Raw genomic sequence first — 27,346 nt, 5'->3', positions numbered from 1 at the left:
CCCTGAATGTCTTGTTTTCGTGTACGTGTATTCTTCTGTTCTTTGTTGTGCAGTGTTTGTTTCCCCACTCTCCTGAGATTGCCGTGGAACCGTCCGCGCCGATCGAGGGAGAGTATCCCTTGGGGAGTTGGTGTGTTATTACTGTTTATCCATAAGTGTTATGTAAGAAAAAGGGAAAAGTCATGGGAGTACAGATGCAGATCCGATAGTTGTGGTCTGTAAGTGAGCGACTTAAGGGGGCGGACCGGGCTGGACGGTAGTGAACAAGATATTCTGAAGCTGTATACAAATGTATGACAATGCCTGGCCGCACGGCCCAGATGTATATACGGTTCTGTGTAAGTGCTCTTATGTTTGCAGAAATAAAGAATAAAAAAATTAAAACAGACTCCCAAGCGGCTTTAGCCACTGGAACTTGGTTTACAATTGTAAAGATGGCTGTCGGCCTTACAATAGAAGTGATTCTGGTGACTCAGTTGCCACCAGATCGCTTCTACGGGTCGATAAAGTGTATGCCCCCCACCGTGTTTTCCGCCGCCCCTCCTACGGGCCCGGGACCAGCATCTCGGGTGTCAACGGGAAGCTGGGGAGGAGTGCGGCAAACTTCCATTTCCCGATCTCCTCCCGGCTCTTTGGGACTGGGACAACGCGGATTGCATCACTTCCAGTCCCTGAGCTGTCATTGCTCGGTTCCTGAAGCTGAGCAATAAGCTATTGAAGTGCGATCTGCACTTCAATAGTTTAGAGTGGAAAGGTGATACTAGTGGTCTTTTGGACCCCCAGTGTCACCTTAAAGAGTACCTGTCACCACCAATATGCTATCACATGGGGGGCTTGTAAGCCCCTCTATGTGATAGCAATTAAAGCTAAAAAAAAATAATATCAAATAAATGTAAAGATAATTTTTAGAAAATGCTTACGGCCCCATTCACATTGAGCGATTCGCAAATCGCGTGTTTGTCGTGCAATTTGCATTTTGCGCGATATCGCGCAAATGCTTGCATTGAGCAACCTAGAATCGCGGCAAAATCCGCTCCAAAAAGGGTCCTGCTGTAGCGACGCACGACAGCGACTGTCAGAGCCCCATTGAGATGCATTGGAGAGCGATATCGCGTGGTAAATAGCCGCGATATCGCGGGAATTACAGCGCGATAAATCGCTCAGTGTGAACGGGGCCTAAATGTCGCCCCTGCGAGCATGCGTGTATTCACGTAAACACGCATCAGGTGAGCTTATGTACGAAAATGACGTTCATAGCTGGGTTAAAAAAAAAAAAGACACAAGTCCATCGACTTCAACCTATAGAGATAAGAGAATAAAAAAAAAAAACAAAAAAAAAAAACAGGATGCTATGCCCAGTTACCCACTGTTGATCCAGAAGAAGGCAAACCCCCTCCTATAAAGCATGGTTCAATTTGCTCCAACAGGGGGATCGGATATTCAATGGATCAACAATCTCTGGTGCTTATTATACCTATAAGAACTTAATATCCAGTAATATTCTGTGCATTTAGGAATACATCCAGATGTTTTGTTAAACAGTTAACTGAGATTAGCTAGATCTAGGTCCTGGGTCGCCTATTCCACAGCTCTGTGAAGAATACTTTCCATATGCAAAGGTTAAACCGCTTTTCCTCCAGATGCAAAGAGTGCCCCCTTGTCCTTTGCAGTGACTTTAATGAATAATTTGGCACCAAGCTCACTATATGGACCATTTATGTATTTACACATGGTGATCATGTCCTCCCTTAAATCGCCTCTTCTCCAGAGAGAACAAATTCAGTGCAGTTAATCTTTCCTCATAGCAGAGTTCCCCCATGCCTCTTATGAGCTTAGTTGCCCTTCATCGAGTTCCACAACATCCTTTTTGTGAACTAGTGCCAAAAACTGAACTGCATATTCCAGATGAGGTCTTACTAATGCTTTGTACAGGGGCAGGATTATGTCTCTATCTCTGGAGTCTATACCACTTTTAATACAAGAAAGTATTTTGCTTGCTTTAGAAACTGCGGCTTGACATTGAATGCTATTATTGAGTCTATGGTCTACCTGAACACCCAGATCTTTCTCCATCATTGACTCCCCCAAACATACTCCCCCTAGAGTGTACGAAGCATGCATGTTTTTTGTCCCCAAGTGCATAACTTTACATTTATCAACATTAAACCTAATTTTCAAAATACTGTAGATCCCCAAACAGTGCATTCAGATCTGCTTGTAAGTTTGAGACATGCTGTAAGAAATGGATTCAACTACATAACTTGGTGCCATCTGCAAACACAGAAATTGTACTTTTAATCCCCAACTCTATGTCATTTATAAATAGATTAAGGGACCCAAAACTGAACCAGTGCATCACTAACAACCTCAGACCATTCAGAGTATAAATCATTGATGTGAATACGATCTTTAAGCCAGTTTTCTATCCAATTACAGATTGAATACTCTATACCTACTGACCTTAACTTATACATTAGCCGCATGTGGGGAACTGTGTAGAACACTTTTGCAAAGTCCAAGTATACTAAATTCACAGCCATTCTTCTGTCCAATTTATTAATCACTTCCTCATTAAAAAAAGTAGATTTGTTTGACAACTTCTGTCCTTTGTGAATCTGTGCTGACTATTGATTATAACATTATTTTCATGCAAAAACAAGTGCATGTGATTCTTGATCAAACTTTAAGTATCTTCGCAACTATTGAAGTTGAGAGAGACTTTGATCCCCTTTTAAAAATAGGCACCACTTTGGCCTTGCCCCAATCCATCGGTACGAAGTCATTAGAGAGTCCATGCACATGTTGGGTAACGCCGTGCACATCAGAGTGAGAGCATTAAATTCTAGGGCCAACATTTATGCGTATCTCTAAACTGATGAACTGCAGGGGCTTTTAAAGCTGCCACTGCAACCAATTTATTTTACAGGGTCTTGGCTTTATGAAAATATACAATGTTTGGGGGGGCGTGGTCTGCACCACGAGACTGATGGCAGCTTGAGTTGAGAGCTCCGGCCAACAGGGACCCACACAAAGCTATTTTAGCCCCTTTTTGGACTAATATGAAGATCGGGCAGCTGGACTACCAATCCAGGGTCCGGACACCCTCGAAATCTCGAACGGGCAAGCACGTTCCGGAAATTTTCAGGCCCCAGAAAGCAGACGCAGGGGTATCGGGTTCACCCAATATGGCGCTCACCCAGACCCGGCCGGATAAGGTTAAGACACCGCGAAAGGCCGAGGAGACTACACCCGCCTCTCAGATGCCCTCTTACCTTCAAGACCTCCCGACTAAAGCGGAGCTCTCCTCGATGGCCTCGGACATCAAGGCGGCCCTATGCGAGGCGGTCACGGAGCTGAGACGGGACATCCAAGATGTCGGACAACGCATGGCGGCGGTTGAATCAGCAGGCGGCGGGAGAGATATGGCGATCCACCAGCTCCAAGGTCAGTGCGATGCCACAGCCCGTAACCTAATCGACATGCGGAGGCATCTCGAAGATCTCGATAACAGGGGACGCAGGGCCAACATTCGACTCAGAGGGATCCCTGAGACGATTCTGCCTAATGCTATCCCAGATACACTGAGACACATCTTTAATGATTTACTGGAACGCCCGGCAGAATCCCCCATAGAACTTGTTAGAGCACACAGGGCCCTGAGACCCAGAGCCACAGCCGATGATCTACCCAGGGATGTCATATGCTGCTTGCTCAGCTTCCCTCTGAAAGAGGAGATTCTTCAGAAGGCTAGAACCAGGGAAGCGGTTCTGATTGAGGGATGTACAGTAACGCTGTTCCAGGACTTATCGGTGATTACACTGCAGCAACGCAGGGCCTTGCGCCCCCTTCTAGCCTGCTTACGTGACAAGGGCATCATCTATCGTTGGCGATTCCCGTTCTGCCTCGTGGCGACCTATAGGGGGCAGACGGCTATGATCCGCCTGCCTGAGGATGTGCCAGACTTCTGCAGCAGCTTGGGAATGCCGGAGGTTCCGATCCCTGACTGGTATGCGGACCTGAGGCGGGTACCAGAAGCCATGGAGGGAACTGACCCGATTGAGTGGGCGACGTCACCCCGTCTACGGCAGGGAGAGATTGAAAGAGGAGATTCTTCAGAAGGCTAGAACCAGGGAAGCGGTTCTGATTGAGGGATGTACAGTAACGCTGTTCCAGGACTTATCGGTGATTACACTGCAGCAACGCAGGGCCTTGCGCCCCCTTCTAGCCTGCTTACGTGACAAGGGCATCATCTATCGTTGGCGATTCCCGTTCTGCCTCGTGGCGACCTATAGGGGGCAGACGGCTATGATCCGCCTGCCTGAGGATGTGCCAGACTTCTGCAGCAGCTTGGGAATGCCGGAGGTTCCGATCCCTGACTGGTATGCGGACCTGAGGCGGGTGCCAGAAGCCGTGGAGGGAACTGACCCGATTGAGTGGGCGACGCCACCCCGTCTACGGCAGGGAGAGGCCGGAGGGTCCGGGACGCGCCCACGGAGGCAACGGAAACAGCGTGAGGGAAGAGAAGAAGAAGTGTCCCGTCCCATACCAGCGGATGCCAATAATATTGCCCCCCGGTCGCCATAGAGGGATATGCGGTCTGAACACCGACACATAGGTTGGGGATGGACACTCACAGCCTTTTTTTTTCCTACACTCAGTTCGTGTTTTTGATGTGGCAAGCAGCCAGTTTGGAGCTGCACGAAGGTTATAGACACAGACTCCCAGAGGCATTATTGTTGCGAACTTAGGGCGAGGAGGCCCGCCGTGGTTCTTCAGGATCAGCTCCAGGATTCCCGAATACCGGACACGGAGTATAGCTAAGTGGGCCTGCAATGGGAATGGTTGGGCTGAGACCCATGCTTTCCCCGATGCCCGGACTGTAGATGTGGAACGCGCCCCCCACTCCGGGGCTCCCATCGGCTGCATGGGCAGGGCTGCGAGGCGAAGGAGGACGGGGGGTCGGAGGGGAGCGGTTGTATTGCAGGTGGCAGTGGGGTCCTTCACAACCCTACATTGATCGGTGGTTGGCACGGTTAATGGGCAGGGGGGGTGCATCTAGCAGAGAATTGGCCTTAGAGGATAAGAAAGATCTAGTCTCCTATATCTAATACCCGAAAGATGTCTGTTTTACCTGCTGGGTGGTTCTGATGTTTATACGTTCAAAAGTTTAAGTGTTCAATTGTCCAATTGTTGTAATATATGCTTGCGAATTGTGGGTCCCCTCCCTTGGGAGGCCGGATCTCTGGTTCCTGTTATTGGTTTTTTGTGTAGGTAGACCTCGGATCCCGAAGTGGGGAGACTTGCTGACAGCTGCGTGCCCGAAGCAAGGCATCACCCCCTAACATCCCCTGTACACTAACACCCGGGCGCGGCCCTGGAGTGGATGTTTTCTCCCCTCCAGCTGTCATTTGGCCTGAGGTAGGGGTACTTATCTGGCCATTGTTCTGTTCTATTGTTTATTACTTCCGCATAGACCTAGACCCACTTCTGTGCAGATCAGGGACTTTATAGTTGTACTTTAACTGTTTCCTTCTCTAACTTCCTATACCTTCGTTTCCGCTTCCTTTCCGTCCGGGGTCGGCACCCGTAAGGTGTGTCATGGACCCACGAGAGGACCTCATAGTCCTCTCTTTCAATGTGAAGGGATTGAACTCACCTGAAAAGAGGGCCAGAGTCCTTGGCGATCTTAAGGCGGCCAGAGCCTCCATAGTGCTATTGCAAGAAACACATTTTAAACATGGGAAGGTGTCGAAAGTAGGGGCACACCTATACCCTGGGGCGTATCACTCGACTTCCCCATCCAACAAGTCGCGTGGAGTGTCAATTTTGATACACCGCTCGGTGTCCTTGGAGGTGGAGTGTGGCGACCCGGAAGGCAGGTTTCTAATTCTGCAAGGCACTATGGATGACCATCCGATTACGATTGCTAATGCATATTTCCCAAACAAAAACCATGCACGATTTCTGAGCGGCTTGATATCCCAATTATCCTCAGTAGCTAAAGGGACGATAATTTTAGGAGAGGACTTTAACTTGGCTTTAAACCCCCTATTGGATACGTCAGATAGGAAAACTTCCCTCCCGTATAGAACCCTCAAATTTATGAAGTCCAAGCTTCAGGATCTCAGCCTGTGTGATACTTGGCGGACATTACACCCGGACGGTCGGGACTACACATTTTATTCGCATCTACATGACAAATATTCCCGAATCGACAACATTTTTGTCACCCAGAGGGATCTCCCTAGACTCACCTCAGCGTCCATAGGGAATATTACGACCTCTGATCACGCCCTGACCGTGACCGCTCTCTCCCTACATACCCCCCTGAATAGACCGTCGACTTGGAGAATGAACACTGCCCTTTTGGCGGATGTTGCGGTGATAGACACGCTGGCCAACGACCTAAAGACGTACTTTGCGGTCAATGTGGGCAGTGGGTCTTCACGGATGATAGAGTGGGAAGCGCATATCAGCTTTCTCAGGGGCCGCTGCATTGCGCTGGCAGCTCGGATGAAAAGAGACAGAAGGGAAAGGATCGGCACGCTATATGACAGGGTTTCTAAATTGGGGGCTCTCCACAAAGAATCATTGGCGAATGAGACGCTGATGGAACTGGTAGAGGCCAGGAAAGAACTCAAGATAGCAGTGGATAGTGGAATACGTAGGGCTTTTACACTGCGGAACGGGATATATTATGAGGGCGGGAACAAATCAGGTAAACTTCTCGCACAGGCGGTGAAGTCGAAAATGTACCGCTCCCATATTAAGACTGTCAAGACAACTTCGGCATCCACGACCTCCTCACCCCCTGAGATTGTGGAATGCTTCAGGGAATATTACAGTGCTCTCTACAACCTGCACTCCCCGACCTCGCGAGACCCGTCCCAAATGATGGAGAGATACGCACATACATACAAAAATCTCAGATGCCTACACTTGACTCCCGGGTGACCACAACCCTAGAATCCCCCATTACTGAAGCCGAATGGAATCTAGCGCTCTCCCAGACGAAACCGGGGAAGAGCCCGAGCCCTGACGAATTACCGCCCCAATATTACAAGATTTATAAAGATCTCCTAGGACCGCACTTCCTCGCAGCGTTCAATGGCATTCGTGGGGGAAATACTCTCCCTCGCCAGTCATTGGAAGCGCACATTACGGTCATCCCCAAAGAAGGCAAAGATCCCCAGATCTGCTCGAGCTATAGGCCTATATCCTTGCTTAATGTAGACTTGAAATTGTTCACCAAGATCCTGTCGAATCGCCTTCTGCCGCACATCCCCACTTTGGTGGGAGAACAGCAGGTGGGTTTTGTCCCAGGCCGAGAGGCCAGGGACAAGACGACACGGGCAATCAACCTTATCCACCTAGCAGAGGCAGGGCGGGTACAGGCGATTGTGCTTTCTACAGATGCGGAGAAGGCGTTCAAAAGGATCGCATGGGATTTTATGCTGGAAGTCCTTAAGCATATGGGTCTTGGCCGACAGATGATGGGTTGGATAGGGGCAATCTACTCAGACCCGTGGGCAAGGGTCCGTACCACGGGCTCCATTTCCGCTCCGTATGCAATTACAAACGGTACGAGACAGGGTTGTCCCCTGTCCCCCATCATCTTCATATTGACACTGCAACCATTTCTTCGTATGGTGCAGGCCGAGCCGGAGGTGAAGGGGGTCGGTCAGCGAGGCACAGAGCATAAGGTGGCAGCTTATGCGGACGATATGCTGTTTCTCCTGACGGACCCACGAACCTCCATGGTGAAGCTATTCCAAATGTTTAAAGAATATGGGGACCTATCTAATCTCTCCATCAATTACACGAAATCGGAGGCCTTAGCCCTGAATGATGGAGGAGGCGGATCTACAGACCTTCAGAGCTTATTCCGGGTACGATGGGAGCGACAGGCCATAACATATCTGGGGATATACCTCACTTCCTCCATAGCAGATCTGTTTAGACTAAATTTCCAACCGCTCCTGGCGACGGTCAAGCGGGCTCTCCAGAGCTGGAGGCCCCTTTCTGTCTCCTGGTTTGGAAGGGCCGCTCTGGTTAAGATGATTGTTCTGCCAAAGCTGCTCTATATGTTCCAGGCAATTCCGATCCGAATACCAGGGTTGTTCTTTACACATGTAGATGCGGAATTCAGACGCTTTATTTGGCAGGATAAAAATCCGAGAGTGTTGTGGTCCCTCTTGAAAACCCCGAAGACAAAAGGGGGGTTTGGGAGTCCCAGACACCTATGGATACTATAGAGCCTGTCACCTTAATAGGATAGTGGACTGGCATGCCAATGGCGGCTCTAAACTATGGGTGGATATGGAGGTGTCCTGAACGGAACAACCACTGACCTCAGCTGCGTGGATACTGGACAGATATAGGCACCCAGACATAGCAATACACCCTCTTATTGAGGCGTCCCTACATGTACTAACAGGGCTCAAACGCAAGAAACATTTGACCTCCCATGAGGGACCCCTGACCCCACTGGAAGATAAAGCATTCCAACCGGGTTCTACAGAGGAGTTTGTACGCCAATGGCAACCCCTGGAATCGCTGAGAGCACACACCTTTTTTAAGAACCAGAAATTCCTAGACAGAATAGACCTACAGGAGATGTCCAGGTGTGGGCGGGTACCCTGGTGGTCGTACCTGCAGGTGCGGCACTACCTCAATAGCGGAAAGGGAGACTTTGCCAGGGGCATGTCACCCTTTGAAAAGGCATGCACGGGCCAGGGACCTTCCAGACATCTGATCTCCTGGCTCTATGCATTACTGACAGATCATTCATCCAAGCGCTCACAGTCGCTGAGGAGATGGGAGGGGGATCTGGCACGGGAGATTTCGGAGGATACCTGGGAAAAGATCTGCGTGTGGGGCCACAAATGCTCAATAAGCAGTAAAGCACAAGAGACTAATTTTAAAATACTTACACGATGGTACAGAACACCTGCAATTCTGCATAAGATGGACCCCGCGATACCAACCGAATGCTGGCGTTGCAACTTAGAATGTGGAGACCTGCTACATATTTTTTGGTCCTGTACCTCCATCCAACCATTTTGGAAGGAGGTGCATGGATTGATGTGTAAAATTCTGGGAAGGGAGGTGGAATACTCTCCGGGAGTCTTCCTGTTACATCTCCATGACCAATCCAGAGGAGGCCCGGCCAAATCCCTGGAGAAGCACATGATCAACGCGGCCAGATCACTCATTCATAGGCTATGGAGGGAGACTAGAGCCCCCACGCTGAGGGAATGGATCCAACAGGTGGGGCATATCTGTGAGATGGAGGAGCTCATGGCTACCAAACACGACCGTATGGACAGGTGCGCAAAAATATGGGCACCCTGGGCGGTGTTCTGCTGTAGCGCGGAGTTCGACCACATTAGAGAAGAGGGGAGGTAACAGGGCGAACAGGGGGGCCCTTCGAGTTGTAAACAGAGGGTTAGTGGACGGTCGGGACTGCTCTAATTTGGGAGGTAGGCCCCCGGAGGGGAGAGGGGGAGGTGCGGAGCTTTCTTTCATTGTATTTGTATCTTTCTTTCTTTTTATTCTCTTATTTTCCCTTTCTCTTGTGTTTCCTTCTGACACCCGCTGGAGGCCAATACTGACAAGGTACAGGAGAGACCTCCAAACCAATACACAGTTCCTCTGTGCTAACAGATCTCGACGAGTTGGAGACGTTTCGTAATCTGAATATTATGTGCAGCTAACAAATGGGGCGGATTGTACCATGTGCAGGAGACATTGTTTTCTTTCTTTTGTAGTACCGTTGTATTCTGTTTATCTTTGTGCAAAAAACAATAAAATACAAATTTTGAATGGAAAAAAAAAATACAATGTTTGGGGGTTTGAAGTAATTTTCAGGCCTAAAATGTGGATGATATGTGCGCGGAAAAAAAAAGGCCTTGGCAGCAAAAGGGTCCTTAAGGGGTTAATCTACACTCAGTACCCCATAATGACAGTGTGGCATTATGGGGTGGGGAATTTTAGAAATGTCTGAATTTATTAAAAAAGAAAACATTTAAATATCCCATGTACTTAAGTATTTAAACGCTTTACTCAGTACTTTGTTCAAGTACCTTTGGCAGCAATTACAGCCTCAAGTCTTTTTGGGTAACAAGGCAGCAAGGTTTACACACCTGTATTGGGGGATTTTCTACCATTCTTCTTTGCAAATCCTCTCAAGCTCAGTCAGGTTGGATGAGGCCAGTCGGTGGACAGCCATTTTCAGAGATGTTTAATAGGGTTCAAGTCAAGGCTCTGTTTGGGCCACTCTAGGACATTCACAAAGTTGTCCATAAGCTACCCCTGCGGTGTCTTGGCTGTGTGCTTAGGATCATTGTTATGTTAGAAGGTGAACCTTCTGCCCAGTCTGAGGTCCTGAGTGCTGTGGAACAGGTTTTCATTGAGTATCTCTCTTGCTCTATTCAGCTTTCCCTCAACTATGACCACTCTCCCAGTCCCTGCTGCTGAAACAAACCCCCACAGCATGATGCTACCACCACCATGCTTCACTGTTGGGATAGTATTGGGCAGGTGATGAGCGGTGCCTGGTTTCCTTCAGACATAACTTTTAGAATTGAGGCCAAACAGTTCAATCATGGTTTCATCAGACCAGATAATCTCGTTTTGCAGTCCTTCAGGTGCTTTATTTTGCAAACTCCAAGGGGGCTTTCATTTGTTTTGCACTGGGGAGAGGCTTCCGTCCACCCACTCTGCCATAAAGGCCAGATTGGTGGAGGGCTGCAGTGATGGTTGTCCTTCTGGAACTTTGTCCCATCTCCACACAGGATTTTTGGAGCTCAGTCCAAGTGACCATCGGGTTCTTGGTCACCTTTTTCCCCAATTGCTCAGTTCAGCTGGGGACCAGCTCTTGAAAGAGTCTTGGTTGTGCCAAACTTCTTCCATTTGAGAATTATGGAGGCCACTGTGCTCTTGGGAACCTTCAATGCAGCAGAATTTGTTTGGAGGCTTCTCCAGATCTGTGCCTTGCAATAATCCTGGCTGAGCTCTGCAGGTAGTCCCTTTGACCTCATGGCTTTTGCTTTAATACAGTAAGCATTGTCAGCTGTGAGGCCTTCTATAGAGGTGTGTGCCTTTCCAAATCATGTCCAATCAATTTAATTTACCACAGGTGGACTCCAATCAAGGTGTAGAAACATCTCAGCAAGGATCAAGAGAAATGGGAGGCACCTTAGCTAAATTTCAAGTGTTGTTGTAAAGGTTCTGAATACTTAGGCCAATGTGATATTTCAGTTTTTCCTTTTTCATACATTTGAAAACATTTCACTTTGTCATTATGAGGTACTGAGTGCAGAATAATGGAAAAAGGAATTTAAAAACTGTATCAGGCTGCAACATAACAAAATTGAAAAAAATGAAGGGAGGGGTCTAAATACTTTCTGAATGCACTGTATATCTAGGTTTTGAGCAGCAAATGTTCCCATTCAGATGACATCTTTTTCAGGGAAATCCTGGCATATTTCAGCAGGACAATGCTAAACCCTCATACTGCATCTATGACAACAGCATGGCTTCGTAGTAGAAGCGCCTGGGTGTTTAACTGGCCTGCCTGCAGTCCAGACCTTTCACCAATTGAAAATATTAGGACCATCTTGAAAAGAAAAATGTGACAAAGAAGACCCAGGACTGTTGAGCAGTCAGAATCCTATAATCAGGCACGAATAGGACAAAATTCCTCTGCCAAAACTCCAGCTACTGGTCTCCTCAGTTCCCAGATGTTTACAGAGTTTTGTTAAAAGAAGAGGGGATGCTACACTGTGGTAAACATGGCCTTGTCCCACCTTTTTGAGATGTGTAGCTGCCATCACATTCAAAATTACCTTATTTTTTTCTTAAAATGGTACATTTTCTCAGTTAAAACATTTGATATGTTTTCTATTTTCTATTGTGAATAAAATAAGGGTTTATGACAATTGCAAATAATTGTTTTTAATGTAGATTTTACACAGCGTCCCAACTTTTTGTAATTGGGGTTGTAGCTATGCATTCTGGTAGGGGTGACTGGAGCACAAGATAAAAAGAAAAAAAAAACACATCAAGAGGCCGGGTTATGTTGTACTGTGCACCAAGTTCCTTCTTTCTAAAAATTCTAGCTGTCTGGCTGTCTCTGGCTTAATACACCTGAGACCTGGGATAAATATGTAATTGTTCAAAGGTCTGTATTGCTCTCACTTCCTGTTCTTATTGCTGTAAATCATTAATGGGACACAGTACAGACAGCAGTAGAAACTTGACAGATGTTTTCACATCTGCTATGTTCCAGTTAGTGAGCTTTCCCTCACTTGCTATTTTGTCTGTTCTAACTTCTAAAAGTAAACAGGGAGATCGAGGAAATCTTTCCAAGGATAACTTAAAACAGAACTTGAGAGAGAGACAAACTCCCTACTGCCTATTTCCTGCTTGATCTACAAAAACTAAAAAAATATAAAAATATAAGAACTCTAAAAATATACAGTTACAAATGCATTCGGGAGGCAAAATATAAATCACAAACCTACAGTTACATTTAAAACTGAATCAAGTGTTACATACTATCCATTATAATGTTATTATGCAATACCTGGTAACCCTCCTCTAGTTGAAGAGTTTTGAAGTTCTTCAGTTTTCGCAAGTCCCACAGTTTGACACTGGAATCATCAGCAGCAGTTGCCAAATAATACCCATTTTCTGAGAAAGCCACGCATGATATAGGACCAGAATGGCCAGGGAAATTTGCAACATTAGAGCGTTCCTGCAAACAAATAACATTACTGAAAGTTGTTCAGAGACCTATTTGCCATTATTTTGATTACAAAGCTAATTATTAATACTACAAACTTGTAAATCTAGCAATGGCATTAAACAAAATAAAAGTCATGTCTTTAGTCACTTTAAATTGTATGTAAATCCTAACAATGAACTTCTTATATTTGTTCATAATTATGCTAAATATATCAATTGGAAACATTTAGTTGAATCTGGTTAAAAAATGCTAAAACAAAAACAAAAAAAACTTCCAAAGCTATCCCTGTGTCCTCTGCACACTACATGCGTTATATCAATTAGCCCTCCTAGTTTTTACTTTGGACTAATGTAGAGAGTTAAAATATGGAGTGGTTGAGTAGCTAAGCGACAGACACTGGGATGGCCCATATCACTCAGTCCACGGAAAAGCTGTGTATTAGCTCCTAAGCCGTTGTGTGCCGGCAACTACATTTCTGGCTGTTCAATAGTTATTTTCCAGTACTTGCAGGTCCTTTAACCCTTTCGCTGCCAAGGAGATGTCATACGTCGCTGGCAGCGCGCCCCTGCAAACAGGCTGCCGCCAGTCTGATTACCTGTGTAAACCCGACTGTTAGCTTTAAACTGGAAGTGATTCTGGCAGCTAAACAGCCGCTCAATCGCTTCGAGAGGCCAGTAAAAGGCTCGGGACCGCACGCAATGTTTAAGCTTGGCATCTATTTATTCGGCACAACTTCCTCTTTTTTATTCTACAAAAAATGGGTAAAATATTGTGTTTTTGTGCCCTAAAATTAATGTAAGCGTGTTTTTTACTAAAATTTTGAGTTGCACCAATTTCATGCGACAATTTGCAACTGCCACCAATTTTCTGGGGGATTTGAAGTAATTTCCAGGCCTAAAATGTCAAAAACACTTAAAAACGTCCTGGTAGGGAGAGGGATAAAACATTAAATGTGCATATATCGCAGAGATGTACTGCGTGTGTGTGTGTGTGTACACACAGTATCCCACAGAAGTGAGTACACCCCTCACATTTCTGAAAATATTTTATTATATAATTTCATGTGACACAGAAGAAATTACATTTTGCTACAACATAAAGTATTGAGGCAGTGGTCGTCTTGGAGGTGTGTTTGGGGTCGTTATGTTGGAATACTGCCCTGTGGCCCAGTCTCCGAAGGGAGGGGATCATGCTCTGCTTCAGTATGTCACAGTACATGTTGGCATTCATGGTTCCCTCAAAGAACTGTAGCTCCCCAGTGCCGGCAGCACCAGACCATGACACTCCCACCACCATGCTTGACTGTAGGCAAGACACACTTGTCTTTGTACTCCTCACCTGGTTGCCTCCACACACGCTCGACACCATCTGAACCAAATAAGTTTATCTTGGTCTCATCAGACCACAGGACATGGTTCCAGTAACCCATGTCCTTAGTCTGCTTGTCTTCACCAAACTGTGGGCTTTCTTGTGCATCATCTTCCTTCTGGGATGACAGCCATGCAGACCAATTTGATGCAGTGTGTGGCGCATGGTCTGAGCACTGACAGGCTGACCCCCCTACCCCTTAAACCTCTGCAGCAATGCTGGCAGCACTCATACATCTATTTCCCAAAGACAACCTCTGGATATGACGCTGAGCACGTTCACTCAACTTCTTTGGTCGACCATGGCAAGGCCTGTTCCAAGTGGATCCTGTCCTGTTAAACCGCTGTATGGTCTTGGCCACCGTGCTGCAGCTCAGTTTCAGGGTCTATGCAATCTTCTTATAGCCTAGGCCATCTTTATGTAAAGCAACAATTCTTTTCTTCAGATCCTCAGAGAGTTCTTTGCCATGAGGTGCCATGTTGAACTTCCAGTGACCAGTATGAGAGAGTGAGAGCGATAACACCAAATTTAACACACCTGCTCCCCATTCACACCTGACACCTTGTAACACTAACGAGTCACATGACAACGGGGAGGGAAAATGGCTAATTGGGCCCAATGTGGACATTTTCAATTAGGGGTGTACTCACTTTTGTTGCCAGCGATTTATACATTAATGGCTTTGTGCTGAGTTAATTTGAGGGGACAGCAAATGTACACTGATATACAAGCTGTACACTCACTACTTTATATTGTAGCGTAACAAGTGTCATTTCTTCTGTGTCGTCACATGAAATGATATAATAAAATATTCACAAACATGTGAGGGGTGTACTCACTTCTGTGAGATACTGTGTGTTTACACACACACACACACACACACACACACAGTACATCTCTGCAATATATGCACATTTAATGTTTTATCCCTCTCCCTACCAGGACCTTTTTAAGTGTTGTTGACATTTTAGGTGATGAGAACAATGTCTGTCCTTAGAAAGGTCTAGAAGCATTGTATGCTAATGAGGTGAAGGTCAGTCTGACCCCGGTCTTCCTGTGGTTTCCTGTCCGTTGGAAATAGAGAGAGAAGCTTCGACCACACACACACACACACACATATACACACACATATATACACACACACATACACACATATTTGTTTATTTTGCCTTGACATACACTTTAAAAGAGAAGTAAAACCAAACCTTTTTTCGGCTTTACTTCTATTTTGGGTCAAAGGAGTACATTTACACATAGGAGTCCATGACCCAGAGTCAGTATATAGCGGGCTACTGCCCGTTATATGCCTGCAGCACAGAGATACCCAGCAGCCAGGAAAGGATGCTAATAGGCCCAATAAAACAGAGAACTGTAGACTGCATGCAGCTCAAAGAGCCGCCGAAAAGGACCTCACGTCCAAAGCCGGCATCAGATGAGGGTGCAACATCTACCTGGTAGAACTTGGTGAACGTGTAAAGAAGAGACTACATGGCAGCCTTGCAAATCTGGGAAACCGTTTACTTGTGCCTCGACAGGACAAAATGGAACCTGAGCCTTAGGATTATAAGCTTATGGTCTGTCTGAGCCACCTAGAGATAGTGGAATGAAGAGCCGGTGTACCCTTATGGGTTTTATCCGAGATAACAAACCAAATCAGTCTTTCTGAAATAAACAAAGGCAATGAAGGGAAATTTCCCTTTGGCGACTTGGAGCTGGACAGAGGGACAAAAGAGCAATGTCCTAGTTGAGGTGAAAAGCAGAAACTACCTTAGGTAAAAAGTAGGTTCTGGGCCTCAACACCACATTGTCCCTATGCAAAACCAGAAAGGGTTCCTTGCAGTTATCCTGCAAGGAACCCTTTCTGGTTTTGCATAGGGACAATGTGGTGTGCCTGCCAGTTCAGACATTTGACTCGCAGAGGTGATGGCTACAATAAACACCACTATGTGAGAGAATATACAGGTGAAACTCGAATAATTAGAATATCGTGCAAAAGTAATAGCAGTAATTGCTGCAAAAGGGGCCCAAACCAAGTACTGAGTACATATGCATGCTTGTACTTTTCAGAGGTCCGATATTGTTCTATGTACAATCCTTGTTTTATTGATTGCATGTAATATTCTAATTTTCTGAGGTTGTGGATTTGGGGTTCTTGGGGTTTTCATGAGCTGTAAGCCATAATCATCACAATTATGACAAATCACGGCTTGAACTATCTTGCCAAGCATGTAATGAGTCTATCTCATATATTAGTTTCACCTTTTAAGTTGCATTAGTGAAATAAATGAACTTTGCACGATATTCTAATTATTCGAGTTTCACCTGTAGATGGGTTAATTGATTGGTTTCTGAAGCACAGATAACCAAATTCAGATTCCATGGCATCACAGGGAAACGAACAGGGGGAACAGTTAGGGCTGCAGCTAACAATTATTTTCATAATTGATTAGTTAGCCAATTATTGAGTTTGATTAATCGTATTAAAAAAAAAAAATCACTCCAATGATGGACTACTTGTTTGTATTGAGCTGCTAGTCCCTCACAGGAGCAAGCTTGGAGCAGTGACTACTTTAACACACACACAGAGACCATAGGGAACAAAAGTAGCCACCCTCCAGAAGAGACAGTATCAGCATCAATTCAGAAATGATTTGAGGACCTACAGCCAAGTGATACACAAATAATACAAAGACAAAATACCAGCAATACATTATACATCGGAATGCAGAATACCATCAGCTAAAGAGGAATACAAATCCCAACAATACATTATACAGCGCAATGTACCAAGAGTGGGGGAAATTGCAGGCAGTGGGAGTTGGTGGTGGGACATTTCAAAGGGTAGAGAGGGAAACATCTCCACCACGGGCATGTGCTTTTCTCCCTGCAGTCCCAGGCTGCCCTCCCTCGCTCCCTTCTGTACAAGCAGCATACAGTGAGCCCATGATGAGATGAGCAGAGCAGTCCTCCCCTGCCCGCTCCTCTCGTGTTCGCTTCATCTCCCTGTAGTTTCCTGACATCTTACCTGAGCAGTCTCCAAGCAACTTTTATTCCTGAGATCGTGGTCTGTCAGTGGCTGCCGTCCCCCCATTGCCTGCTCCTCCTGGCTTCAGTCTTCTCCCCATATCCCTGTGATGATCGTGGATGGTGTGGGCAGGTCTGGCAGCGGCGAGTCAGTGAGAGCTGGGTGAGAAGAGGCATGCGTGAAGCCGCAAGCAGGGCAACTAATCGATGATGGAAAACATTGACAACATTTTCCATCATCGATTATGATCGACTTAGTCGATTAGTTGTTGCAGCCCTAGTCCCAGTACAAAGTTCTTCGTCAAGGAGTGAGAGACCAACAGTCTCTGAAACAGGATAGATAGACAGAAAAGTTTTGTTATAACTTGCCGATAACTGGATTTCTAGGAATCTGCCAGGACAGCAACCTAAGAGATGATTGGCTCCTCCTTCCACAGGAAACACAATTAAGAAAGCAGTTAAATACCCTCCCACCCTCTTGTCCCTCAGTTGAGATAAAAGTATACAACCTCCACCAGTGCCCGAGTGGAAAAAACTCACATCCATCAACAACTAGAAGCATTACCAAAAACCAGGGTGGGAAGTAGGCTTGCTGTCCTGGAAGATTCCTAGAAATCCCATTATCGGTAAGTTATAACAAAAAAATTCTCCAATCATCTTCCAGCAACCTGAGATGACAATCAAGTACACACCAAGCAAGCCTACCTCTTTAGGGCGGGACCACTGCTTGAAGCACTGTTCGACCAAAAGTGAGGTCCTGTTGCGACAACACTTCAACTCGATAATGTTTCACGAAGGTATTCTGTCACGACCAGATAGCTGCCTTGCAAATCTGGTCCAACGATGCCCCAGCTTTTTCTGCCCAAGATGTAGCTAGTGATCTAGTAGAATTAGCTTTAATAGAGGAAGGAACTTCCTGACCTTCCGAATAATAAATATATGCGATCACCTCCCTTATCCATATGGCTAATTAGGCTTTAGACGCCTGTAAACCTTTCCTGGGACCAGCAAACAAAACAAAAAGATGGCTAGACCTTCTGAAAGATCTAGACTCTTCTAAATACTTGATCAAACACCTCCTGACGCATTAAGATATGATACATTTGTTCTTTAGGATTTTTAGGGGCATCGCAAAAAGGAGGAAGAATAATATCCTGAGATCTATGGTATTGGGAAGACACCTTCGGTAAGTACAGAGGATCTGACTTTAGAATATCTGGCAGTATAATAAAATAAGGCTCTTTGATAGAAATTGCTTGGAGGTCCCCAATCCGTCCAGCTGAAGTAATAGCTAGAAGAAAAGCCATTTTCAGAGAGAACCATTTCACAGAGATTTCTTCTATCAGCTCAAAAGGGGGATTAGACAGGCCACTTAAACTAAAGACAAATCCCACGGAGGGAAAATCTTATCCTGTAACTGACAAGTACGTTCTGCTGCGATTAGAAATCGTTTCACCAACGTATCCTCCATCAATTTTGAAATCTAAAAATACAGAAAGAGCCGATAGTTGGACTTTTAGTGTACTGACAGCCAATTTCTTATCCAGGCCCTCCTGTAAAAAAAATCTAAAATGACGGAAACCGAGGGTGAACCAAGAGTTTTGAGCCTACACCATGTGGAAAAGACTCTCCAGACTTTACTGAACATTTTCCTAGCCACTAACTTTCTGCTAGAAAGAAGGGTTTCAACAACTTTTTCTGAACAGCCTTTTATTTGCAAGATTTGCCTCTCAAGAGCCAGGCCCTCAAATGAAAGAAGTCCGGGTTCGGATGTAAGACTGGCCCTTGAGACAACAGATCCCCTCCACACAGGCAGACCCCAAGGAGGGAGGATGGATGGATCCCGAAGTTCCGGGAACCACGTTCTCTTGGGCCACAAGAACTAGGGTACACCGTGACCTGCTCAGTTTTTGCAGAATACGAGGAAGAAAAACCAGAAGAGGGAAAGCATAACCCAGACTGAAATCCCAGCACTGAGCCAGTGCATCCATCCCTCTGGAACCTGTCTCCCTGCAGAGGGAAAAAAATAGGGGTACCTTTTTGTTGACTCTGCTTGCGAACAAGTCCACTTCCGGTTGTCCCCACAAGTCGACTATTTATGCAAACACCTGCTGATGAAGCTCCCACTCGTTCTGATGAATGGGCCTGCGGCTCAGAAAATCTGCAGTCTCGTTGCACACTCCCTTTATGTGGACTGCCGAAATTGAACATATTTAAGACTCTGCCCACAGAAAAATCTCCTCTGCTGCTTGCAGTAGCGCTGGGGACCTGGTTCCCCTTTAGTGGTTGAGGTATGCCACCGTGGTGGAATTGCCCAAAAACACCTGCACCTCCTTCCCAACTAGGCTTGCCTGAAACGCCCTTAACACTTCTTTCACAGGCGACAGTTCTCGGAAATTTGATAAATCGTTTACCAAGTCTCGAGGCCAGGGTCCCTGCAGCCCCAACATATGAGCTCCCCAACCCCAAGAACTGGCATCTGTAGTGACGCAAATGGGATCCGTCTGACCCCATAACCTGCCCTTTAATAGCCTTTCTCTCGACATCCACCAGCTGAGACTCCCGAACGTCTCCTGCTCCAAGGATTCCTGCCCTTCTATCCCACTGTGACAATAGCAACCTCTGAACATCTGGCCTTGGAGGAGCAAAAATTATATTGGTTCTGCCAAGATTTTTGTAAAAATTCTGGGTGCTGCTGAAAGGCCGAAGGGAAGTTCCCAAAACTGCCAGTGTACAATCCCCAGCTTTATCTTTATTGCAAAGTGCATCTTTCAAATCCAGGGTGATCAGAAATATCGATTTTTGGAGAACTTTCCGAACCGAATAAACACTTTCCATTCTGAAACGTTTAAAAATCAGAAACTGATTCAACTTTTTCAAATTTAAGAAAATCCTGAACTTGCCTGATGGTTTTGGTACTAAGAACACATGGGAATAAAACCCCAGAAATTGCTGCCCCCCTGGAACAATTACATTCTGTGAGGCTAGGTGCTGCACACACTATACTAACGCTTGAGCTTTTACTCGCTCTTTGGCAAAGTAGTCAGATAAAAAGTTTGGGGAGGCTGAGCTAGAAATTCCAGTTGATAACCTCGCTTTAAGAGATTTAAAACAAATTGACTCGTCGAAATGTTCTCCCAAAGAGAAACAAAAAGGGAAAGCCTCCCTCCCACTTTTGTGATGGCATCACTTAAGACTCCTTGTTTGCGGCCTCAGGAGCTGAAACGACCACCCCCCTCTGGGCTTGTTTCTATTAAAGGGCCAGCCACTTTTTTGAAACTGAGGTTTATTGGCCTGCTTCTTTTGCTCTTGAGAGGGATGAAAAAAAACGTCTATTACGCACTATTTTCTTTTTCTCTGGGAACCTTTTCCCCTTTTCAGAAGATCTGGTCAAAACCTCATCCAGGCCAGAACCAAACAATAAACCTTGTTCAAACGGGAGAGAACAAAGCCTAGATTTTGAAGTAAGGTCCCCCTCCCAAGATTTTAGACAGATAGCTCGTCTGACAGAATTTAGTAGTGCCCCAGACCGTGCTGTGGCCCTAACAATTTCCGCAGGAGCATCTGCTAAATAGGCCACAGCCTTTCCAAAGGCTGACAAGGATTCTAGTACTTGTTCAGTTGGAGCCCCCTGAGAAACGTGCAAGGAAGCATGTTCCAACCACAGGTCCATATTGCGTGCCACACATGTGGCTGCCACTGCTGGAGCCACGGAGGCAGCATTAGCATCCCAAACTCTACGGAGTAGCGCTTCCGCCTTCCGATCCATCTGATCCTTAATATTTCCTGCATCTTCGTAAGATAGTTCAGCTTTCTTAGAGACCTGTGCCAAAGCTGCATCAAGTCTAGGACACTTGAAATATTTTTCTTCCTCTTCTTTAGCGAAGGGGAATCTCCGCTTCGAGGATCTAAAACCCCAGAATTTTCTTTCTGGCTCCTTCCACTCACTCTCCACTAACTAAGAGATTGGTGAACCGGAAAACACCTACCCTGTGTTTCTACCAGCACTCTATAAAGGCGATCCTGGACTGACACAGCTCTAGGTGAGTCTGGGATGTGCTTTGTAGCATATATGGCTTGCAACAAGAAGTCCATATCTTCTAGTAGAAACAGATGCCTTGAGGTTCGGGAATCCTCCCCCTTCTCCCAAGGTCTCCCCTTCCTCAAATGAACTTTCCGAATCAAAAGCTGAAGCTGAGTCTTTTCTCTCTAAATCTATCTGTATCTCTAAGCAATGGTACAGATTTAAACTGCAATCCTGAAGGACCAGGCATCTCCGGAACTCTAGGAGGAGTAGATGAAGCATCCCAGAAATGACACTTTTAAATGATTGCATAGTTGCCACCATTTCAGTTCTCATTGAATCAAATAAACCTTTCATCAGGGTAGAAGATTCAGCAGCTAAGAATTTTTGCATGCATGAATCACAGAAGGGCTTAGCATATCCAGGAAGGAGTTACAGCAGCACTTTCTATTCTGTTTGACAGTTGGAGCAATAGGTGGAACAGAAACCTGGGGTGTCATTTTCTCAAATGGAGAAGGATCCTAGGCAATACAGAAAAATACCATGGTAAAATGCCTAATAAAAAAACCACCCCCTGCTCTTCACCTAAACACTGCACCAGTCGGCTACCAGAGTCACTCACCCCACTCTTGGATCTCGATAGCAGCTGACTTGCCCTCTCCCTCCATTAGAGCAGCAGTGGCTTCTTCTCATACAATCTGTCCTGAGATAGCTGTGTAATTGCAGAGATGCATGCAGCGGAAGTGAGGACAGCAGCTGCCGCCGGATCTGACATCACCGCTGGAGTCCCGGAACGCACAGCATGTGCCTTTTTGCGTTCCACCTTCGGATCCCACCAGCCACAGTGTGCAGACACCCCTGATCCACTGGACCAGCAAGGACAGGGCAATGCTGCCTGGGAGCTTCAGGATTCTTCCTCCTTGGGTCACAGAAACGGAGGAAAAGAACCTTGGCATACAGGGGGGAACCCCTCCACATCACGGCAACAGACACAGCAAAAGCCTGAAAACAGAGCTGCACAGAGGGGGGACCCGCGATCACAAGGCCGACCGGTCAGGAAAAGAATAAACATGACGAAGGTTCCTGGATGGTAGGAAACACAAAAAATTGAGGGACGAGGGGTGTGGGAAGGTATTTAACTGGTATAATGGAAGGTATAATACATCATCTGCCTCACAGGATATTTCTCGAGATTCCCTAAAGGCTTATTTTAGGGGCCTTTTTATTAGGCAAATTAGCATTGTTAAAACAGAGTAGGGAACAGGAGGTCAAGGCGCGGGAGTGAAGGTCTGAAGCCATGTTCATTTTGGCTCCTACTGCAGCTACTTGTGAGGCATGGAAAGCTCAAGCTACTCTAGATGCTGTGGTACTTCAAAAGGCACCCAATAGTCTTTTCTTTTGTCGGCAAATGCGCTAGGAAGAGGGCGCGTCTACAGGAAAACTGTTAGCTCAGATAGCCCCCCTAGACCTCTGCTGATCAACTACCGTGACAAGGAACGCATACTGAGGAAGGCAACAGAGCTGGGTGAACTATCCTTGGCTGGCTCGAAGGCCATGCTCTTCCCTGACTTCTCCCGGGAGGTTCAACAGCGCAGGGCTAAGTTCCAGGAAGTGAAGTAACGCCTTCGCCTTGCCTACTCCATGATTTATCCTGCGAGGCTCCGAGTGGTCGCTGAGGGAGACACCCACTTCTTTGATCACCCTTCTCAAGCTTCATCCTGGCTGGAAAGGTTTGCTCACCGTCAAGGTTCGGATGCCTGATCCATTTTCCTCTGAAAGCGCTATGAGCCCCTTCTTCTATTGTTGCTCTTTCAAGTCTCCTACAGGCACTAAGTTTTGTCTACGCAAGGTAACCTCCATGTTCCCACTGTTAATGTGAGAGGAGATTCCCTTCATGACTGCACGACTCCACTCCTCCTGCAGGAGTCACCTAAGCACACCGGGCTGTTCCGGGTGATGCGGGCTGTTGCTGCCTTTCCCCGAAGGCCTACCTGCCTGGACGGTTTCCCAGGTGCTCTACGTTGGATGCTCCTGGTTTTATTTATTTTTTTAAAAATGTTCTCCCCCCAGGTGCTCTACATTTGGCATCTACTGTTGGACATTCTTCCAGCCACGTGTTAATGTATACTTTTGGCTATACTCTCTGCTTCTCACTGTATGCCATGATTATAGGATGTCTGCTCAACTAACTACTCTGGTCTCCTGGAATGTGAGAGGTCTGGGAGACGCAGTTAAGAGACAATCTGTCTTCAATCATATCCTCCGTCTTAAACCCTCTACTATCTGTTTGCAGGAGACCCATTTAACTTTAGACACCTCAGGCGCCCTGAACAGACGCTTCTGTCAGGTTAGTTACCACTCCCATTACTCCAGGGGAGTTTCCATTCTAATTCATAAAAACTTACCATTCTCCTGCACACAGATCAGGGTGGATGATGCGGGGAGGTAGGTGTTCTTACACTGTCGCATTTTTGACTTGCATTGTGTTATTGCCTCTGTTTACATCCCGCCGCCATTCTCCAGTGATGTGTTCAAGGATCTAGCCAGATATCTGGCAGATAAGCTGCCCCTCCCGGTCCTAGTAGTGGCGGATTTTAATAATGTAATGAATGCATCCATGGATAGATTCCCTCAAAACTCGCTCAATACCTCCGTACTTAACACACCCTTTAGTAATCTTTGCCTGGAATTGCTGGACCTGTGGCGACTGTCTAATCCCACTGATTTACAATATACCTGCCATTCTAAAACTCATGGCTCTCTCTTTCTCTCGCGCGGATTTATTACGCTCTGGGAACGTCCGACATAGTCCCCTATACCTCACAAGTCGTCATACACCCCAGATGTTTATCGGATCACTCCATGATTTCTGTCCAGCTTTCCCTGCGCAGGAGCAGGTCAATGTTCCCGTGGCGCCTCCATCCTTTCTGGTTGACACTGATTACGGAGCACACATAATTTGGAGAATGACGTCTCATTCTTTGTCAGTGAACACACCCTCTGCACCCACAAGGGTAGTCTGGGACACACTAAAGGCCTATATTAGGGGTGCCATTCTTAAGAACATCTGCTCTATTAAATCTAGGACTAGGCGTAAACTGAATTTGGCGTACCAGAGGCTGGCTGACTGTGAGAGGGCTTACATAGGTGATCCAAGCGGAAGTGCTGAGGGCGCTTGGCAGGCTGCTCAACGCGCAGGCTGCCCACAGCCCAGTACACCTAAGCTGGTGTACTGGGCTGTGGGAGATGCAGCGGGTAAGCTCCTGGCTCAGATAGCTCGAGCTCAACAGCCTACCACCTATATTGGAGCTGTCTATGACCCGACCTGTGTTATTCACTCGGAGTAGGGGAAAATATCTGAAGTCTTCGGGGACTTTTATACTTCCTTATACAAGACAAGAGCTGATTATTCTGATTTTGAGCTGGGGATTATCTGGATAGTGTCCCTTTGCCGTCCCTTACGCCTGAGGATAGCCTAGACCTGGAGGCCCCCATCACCCAGGAGGAGCTGGAACTGGCAGTGGCCAGTTTTACTAATGGTAAGGCTCCGAGCCCAGATGGTCTTCCCATTGAAGTGTACAAGACTTACACCTCTTCGCTACTCCCTACCCTACTGGAGACATTTAATGATGCCTTCTCTATGGGCCACCTTCCCCCTACTATGTATGAGGCTACTGTTGTGGTCTTGCCAAAGAAGGGTAAAAATCTGCTCATGCCAGAATCATACCGGCCTAACTCTCTTTTAAATGATGACGTTAAAATCCTGGCCAAGGGAATAGCTACTAGACTGTCTAGAAAGATCGCCTCTGTGGTGCACTCGGATCAATCCGGGATTATCCCTCATAAGTCCACTGCTATAAACATACGCAGTGTTCTTGAACATACATGCATCTCCCTATCGACAACACAGGTAACAAAGCGCTCCTAGCCCTGGATATCGCCAAAGCGTTTGACAGCGTAGAATGCCAATATCTCTGGGCGGTCCTGAATGCCTTCGGGCCTGGTCCCAAATTCTGCAGTTGGGTCCGTTTGTTGTACTACCATACATCTGCTAGAATAAAAATTAATGACTCTGTAGGCCGCCTTTGGGCTGCAGCGAGGCACTAGACAGGGGTGCCCCCTGTCCCCTTTGCTATTTGCCATTGAACCCTTAGCAGCTTTGGTACGGCACTCTACTGATATCAAAGGCTTTCAACGGGGTGACCTGGAGGAAAAGATAGTGTTATATTTTTAGCTGATACAGAGTCCTCCCTCTCTAGCGTCATGTCGCTTCTCTCGGCCTTTGCTAAATTTTCGGGTCTGGTGATTAACTGGGAGAAGTCAAACCTGCTTCCCCTGGACTCTATGCACATGCCTTTGGCTCCTGCTTTGTCCCATCTACAGGTCGTCGGTTATTACGTACTTAGGCATACAGATAACTGCCTCCCCCCTTGACTACAATACACTGAATTTACACCCTCTTTTGGCTAAATTTAGATCTCAACGCACCTCATGGGCCAAATTGCCACTGTCGGTAGCGGGTAGCGTTAACCTAATTAAAATGATCTGGCTACCCCAATCACTCTATATTCTCCATAATTCACCCCTCTGGATCCCTAGGAAGACCTTTCGCCTGATCAGCTGTATTTTTAGAGATCTTGTCTGGAGGATGAACATCTCCAGACTGCGCCTGAATGTCTTACAGAGGCCAAAGGCCTCTGGTGGCCTTGCACTGCCCAACCCATGGCTATACTAAATAGCCTCTCAACTACAGCATTTTACAGCCTGGGCGTCTAAGGGTCATCACTGCAGTCATACTCTCTCCTTTTGCATTTGTTTAAAGGTCTTGATCCCGTGTTATCTGGACAGTGATGTGTATACCAAAAGACACTCTGCGCTCCCTACGGTACGAGTAATGGGACAGGTCTGGTCCACGGCCAAACGAGCACTGGGGATTATCCATCTAACTGGCAATACCCCTCTGTGGCAGAATGGCAATCTCCCGAAGCTTCTCCCCTTGCGGGGTACAGTTGATTGGACGAGTGTCGGGGTACGAACCGTCTCTCAGCTGTACCCTGATGGCAAGTTGTGTAGCTTTGAATATTTATCCAACACCTTCGGTCTATCCAGTAGATGCCACTTCCAGTTCCTCCAGGTCCAACATGCTCTAAGGTCGCAATTTGGCCTAGGCCCCCCTAAATTTTCTCCCACCCCAACTCTGGATGCTGTGCTCTCTGCAGAGCACACTAAGGGGGTCATCTCCTTCCTGTATGATCATCTCCTTCTCAAATCCGAGGTTCTTCTGCCATTGAAGTGCAGGGACGGATCTAGGCCCTCTATCTGATGACGATTGGGAAGATGTACTCCAAGGGGTTACACAAGTCTCATTCTCACCCACTCACAGGTTGACGCAATTGTTCATTATCCACAGAATATATCGCACACCTCAATTTCTGTTCCGTATTTGGTACAGGGCTGCCCCAATGGCCCAAAATGCAATGCTCATCGAGGTTCTTTAATTCATCTACTGTGGAGATGCCCTAAGCTAGTAAGGTATTGGGGCGAGGTCTTGGACGTCATTAACTCTATTTTTGAATCCTCACTTAACTCCCCACTTGTTTGTATCCTGGGCATTATAGATGCACCGGAGGCAACCTCCCATACGACTGTGGCCATTAAACGAGCACTATTCCCGGCGTCAAGGCTGGTGGTACGTAGGTGGATCTCCACTTCTCCCCCCCACACTGGAGTTATGGCTTAGAGAAATGGATAGGATGGTTACATAGTTACAAAGTATTTGAGGTTGAATAAAGACGTAAGTCCATCAAGTCCAACCTATTGCGTGTGTGCATTTATGTTTGAGCAGGTGTGAGCGTGTGTATGAGTCCATGTGTGATCTTGTTCTTAGGCTTACCTGTACCCCTGTATGTTATGCTCTCTGAGGAACTTGTCCAAGAGTTTCTTGAATGCTTCCACACTCTTAGCTGAAATCACTCCCTGCGGCAGCGAGTTCCAGACCTTAACCGCTCTAACTGTGAAGAACCCCTAGCGCCCTGTGTGTTGACATTTTTTTTCCACCAATTTTTGTTGGTGCCCTCCGGTCTTTGTTACGGAGCTAACCGTGAACAGTTTGTTAACAATGTTGCTGTCACCATTGCACAGTTTATACAAGAATATCATGTCCCCCCCTTAATCTTCTA

At 46.5% G+C, this 27,346-nt stretch overlaps 1 protein-coding gene across 1 annotated transcript in view; it reads right to left on the bottom strand.

The window, feature by feature from the left end:
• PRPF19 (pre-mRNA processing factor 19) overlaps positions 1–27,346 on the bottom strand; it is a 220,285-nt gene that overhangs the window by 56,220 nt on the left and 136,719 nt on the right. Inside the window, exon 14 of the mRNA XM_018571734.1 lies at positions 12,590–12,760. Within this exon, the coding sequence (XP_018427236.1) occupies positions 12,590–12,760 (171 nt within the window). The remainder of the gene's footprint in view (positions 1–12,589; positions 12,761–27,346) is intronic.

Source organism: Nanorana parkeri, unplaced genomic scaffold, assembly GCF_000935625.1.
Source record: "Nanorana parkeri isolate BGI_ZX_2015 unplaced genomic scaffold, ASM93562v1 scaffold1824, whole genome shotgun sequence".
Classification (NCBI taxonomy): Eukaryota; Metazoa; Chordata; class Amphibia; order Anura; family Dicroglossidae; genus Nanorana; species Nanorana parkeri.
This window is presented reverse-complemented; position numbering and strand designations above follow the sequence as displayed.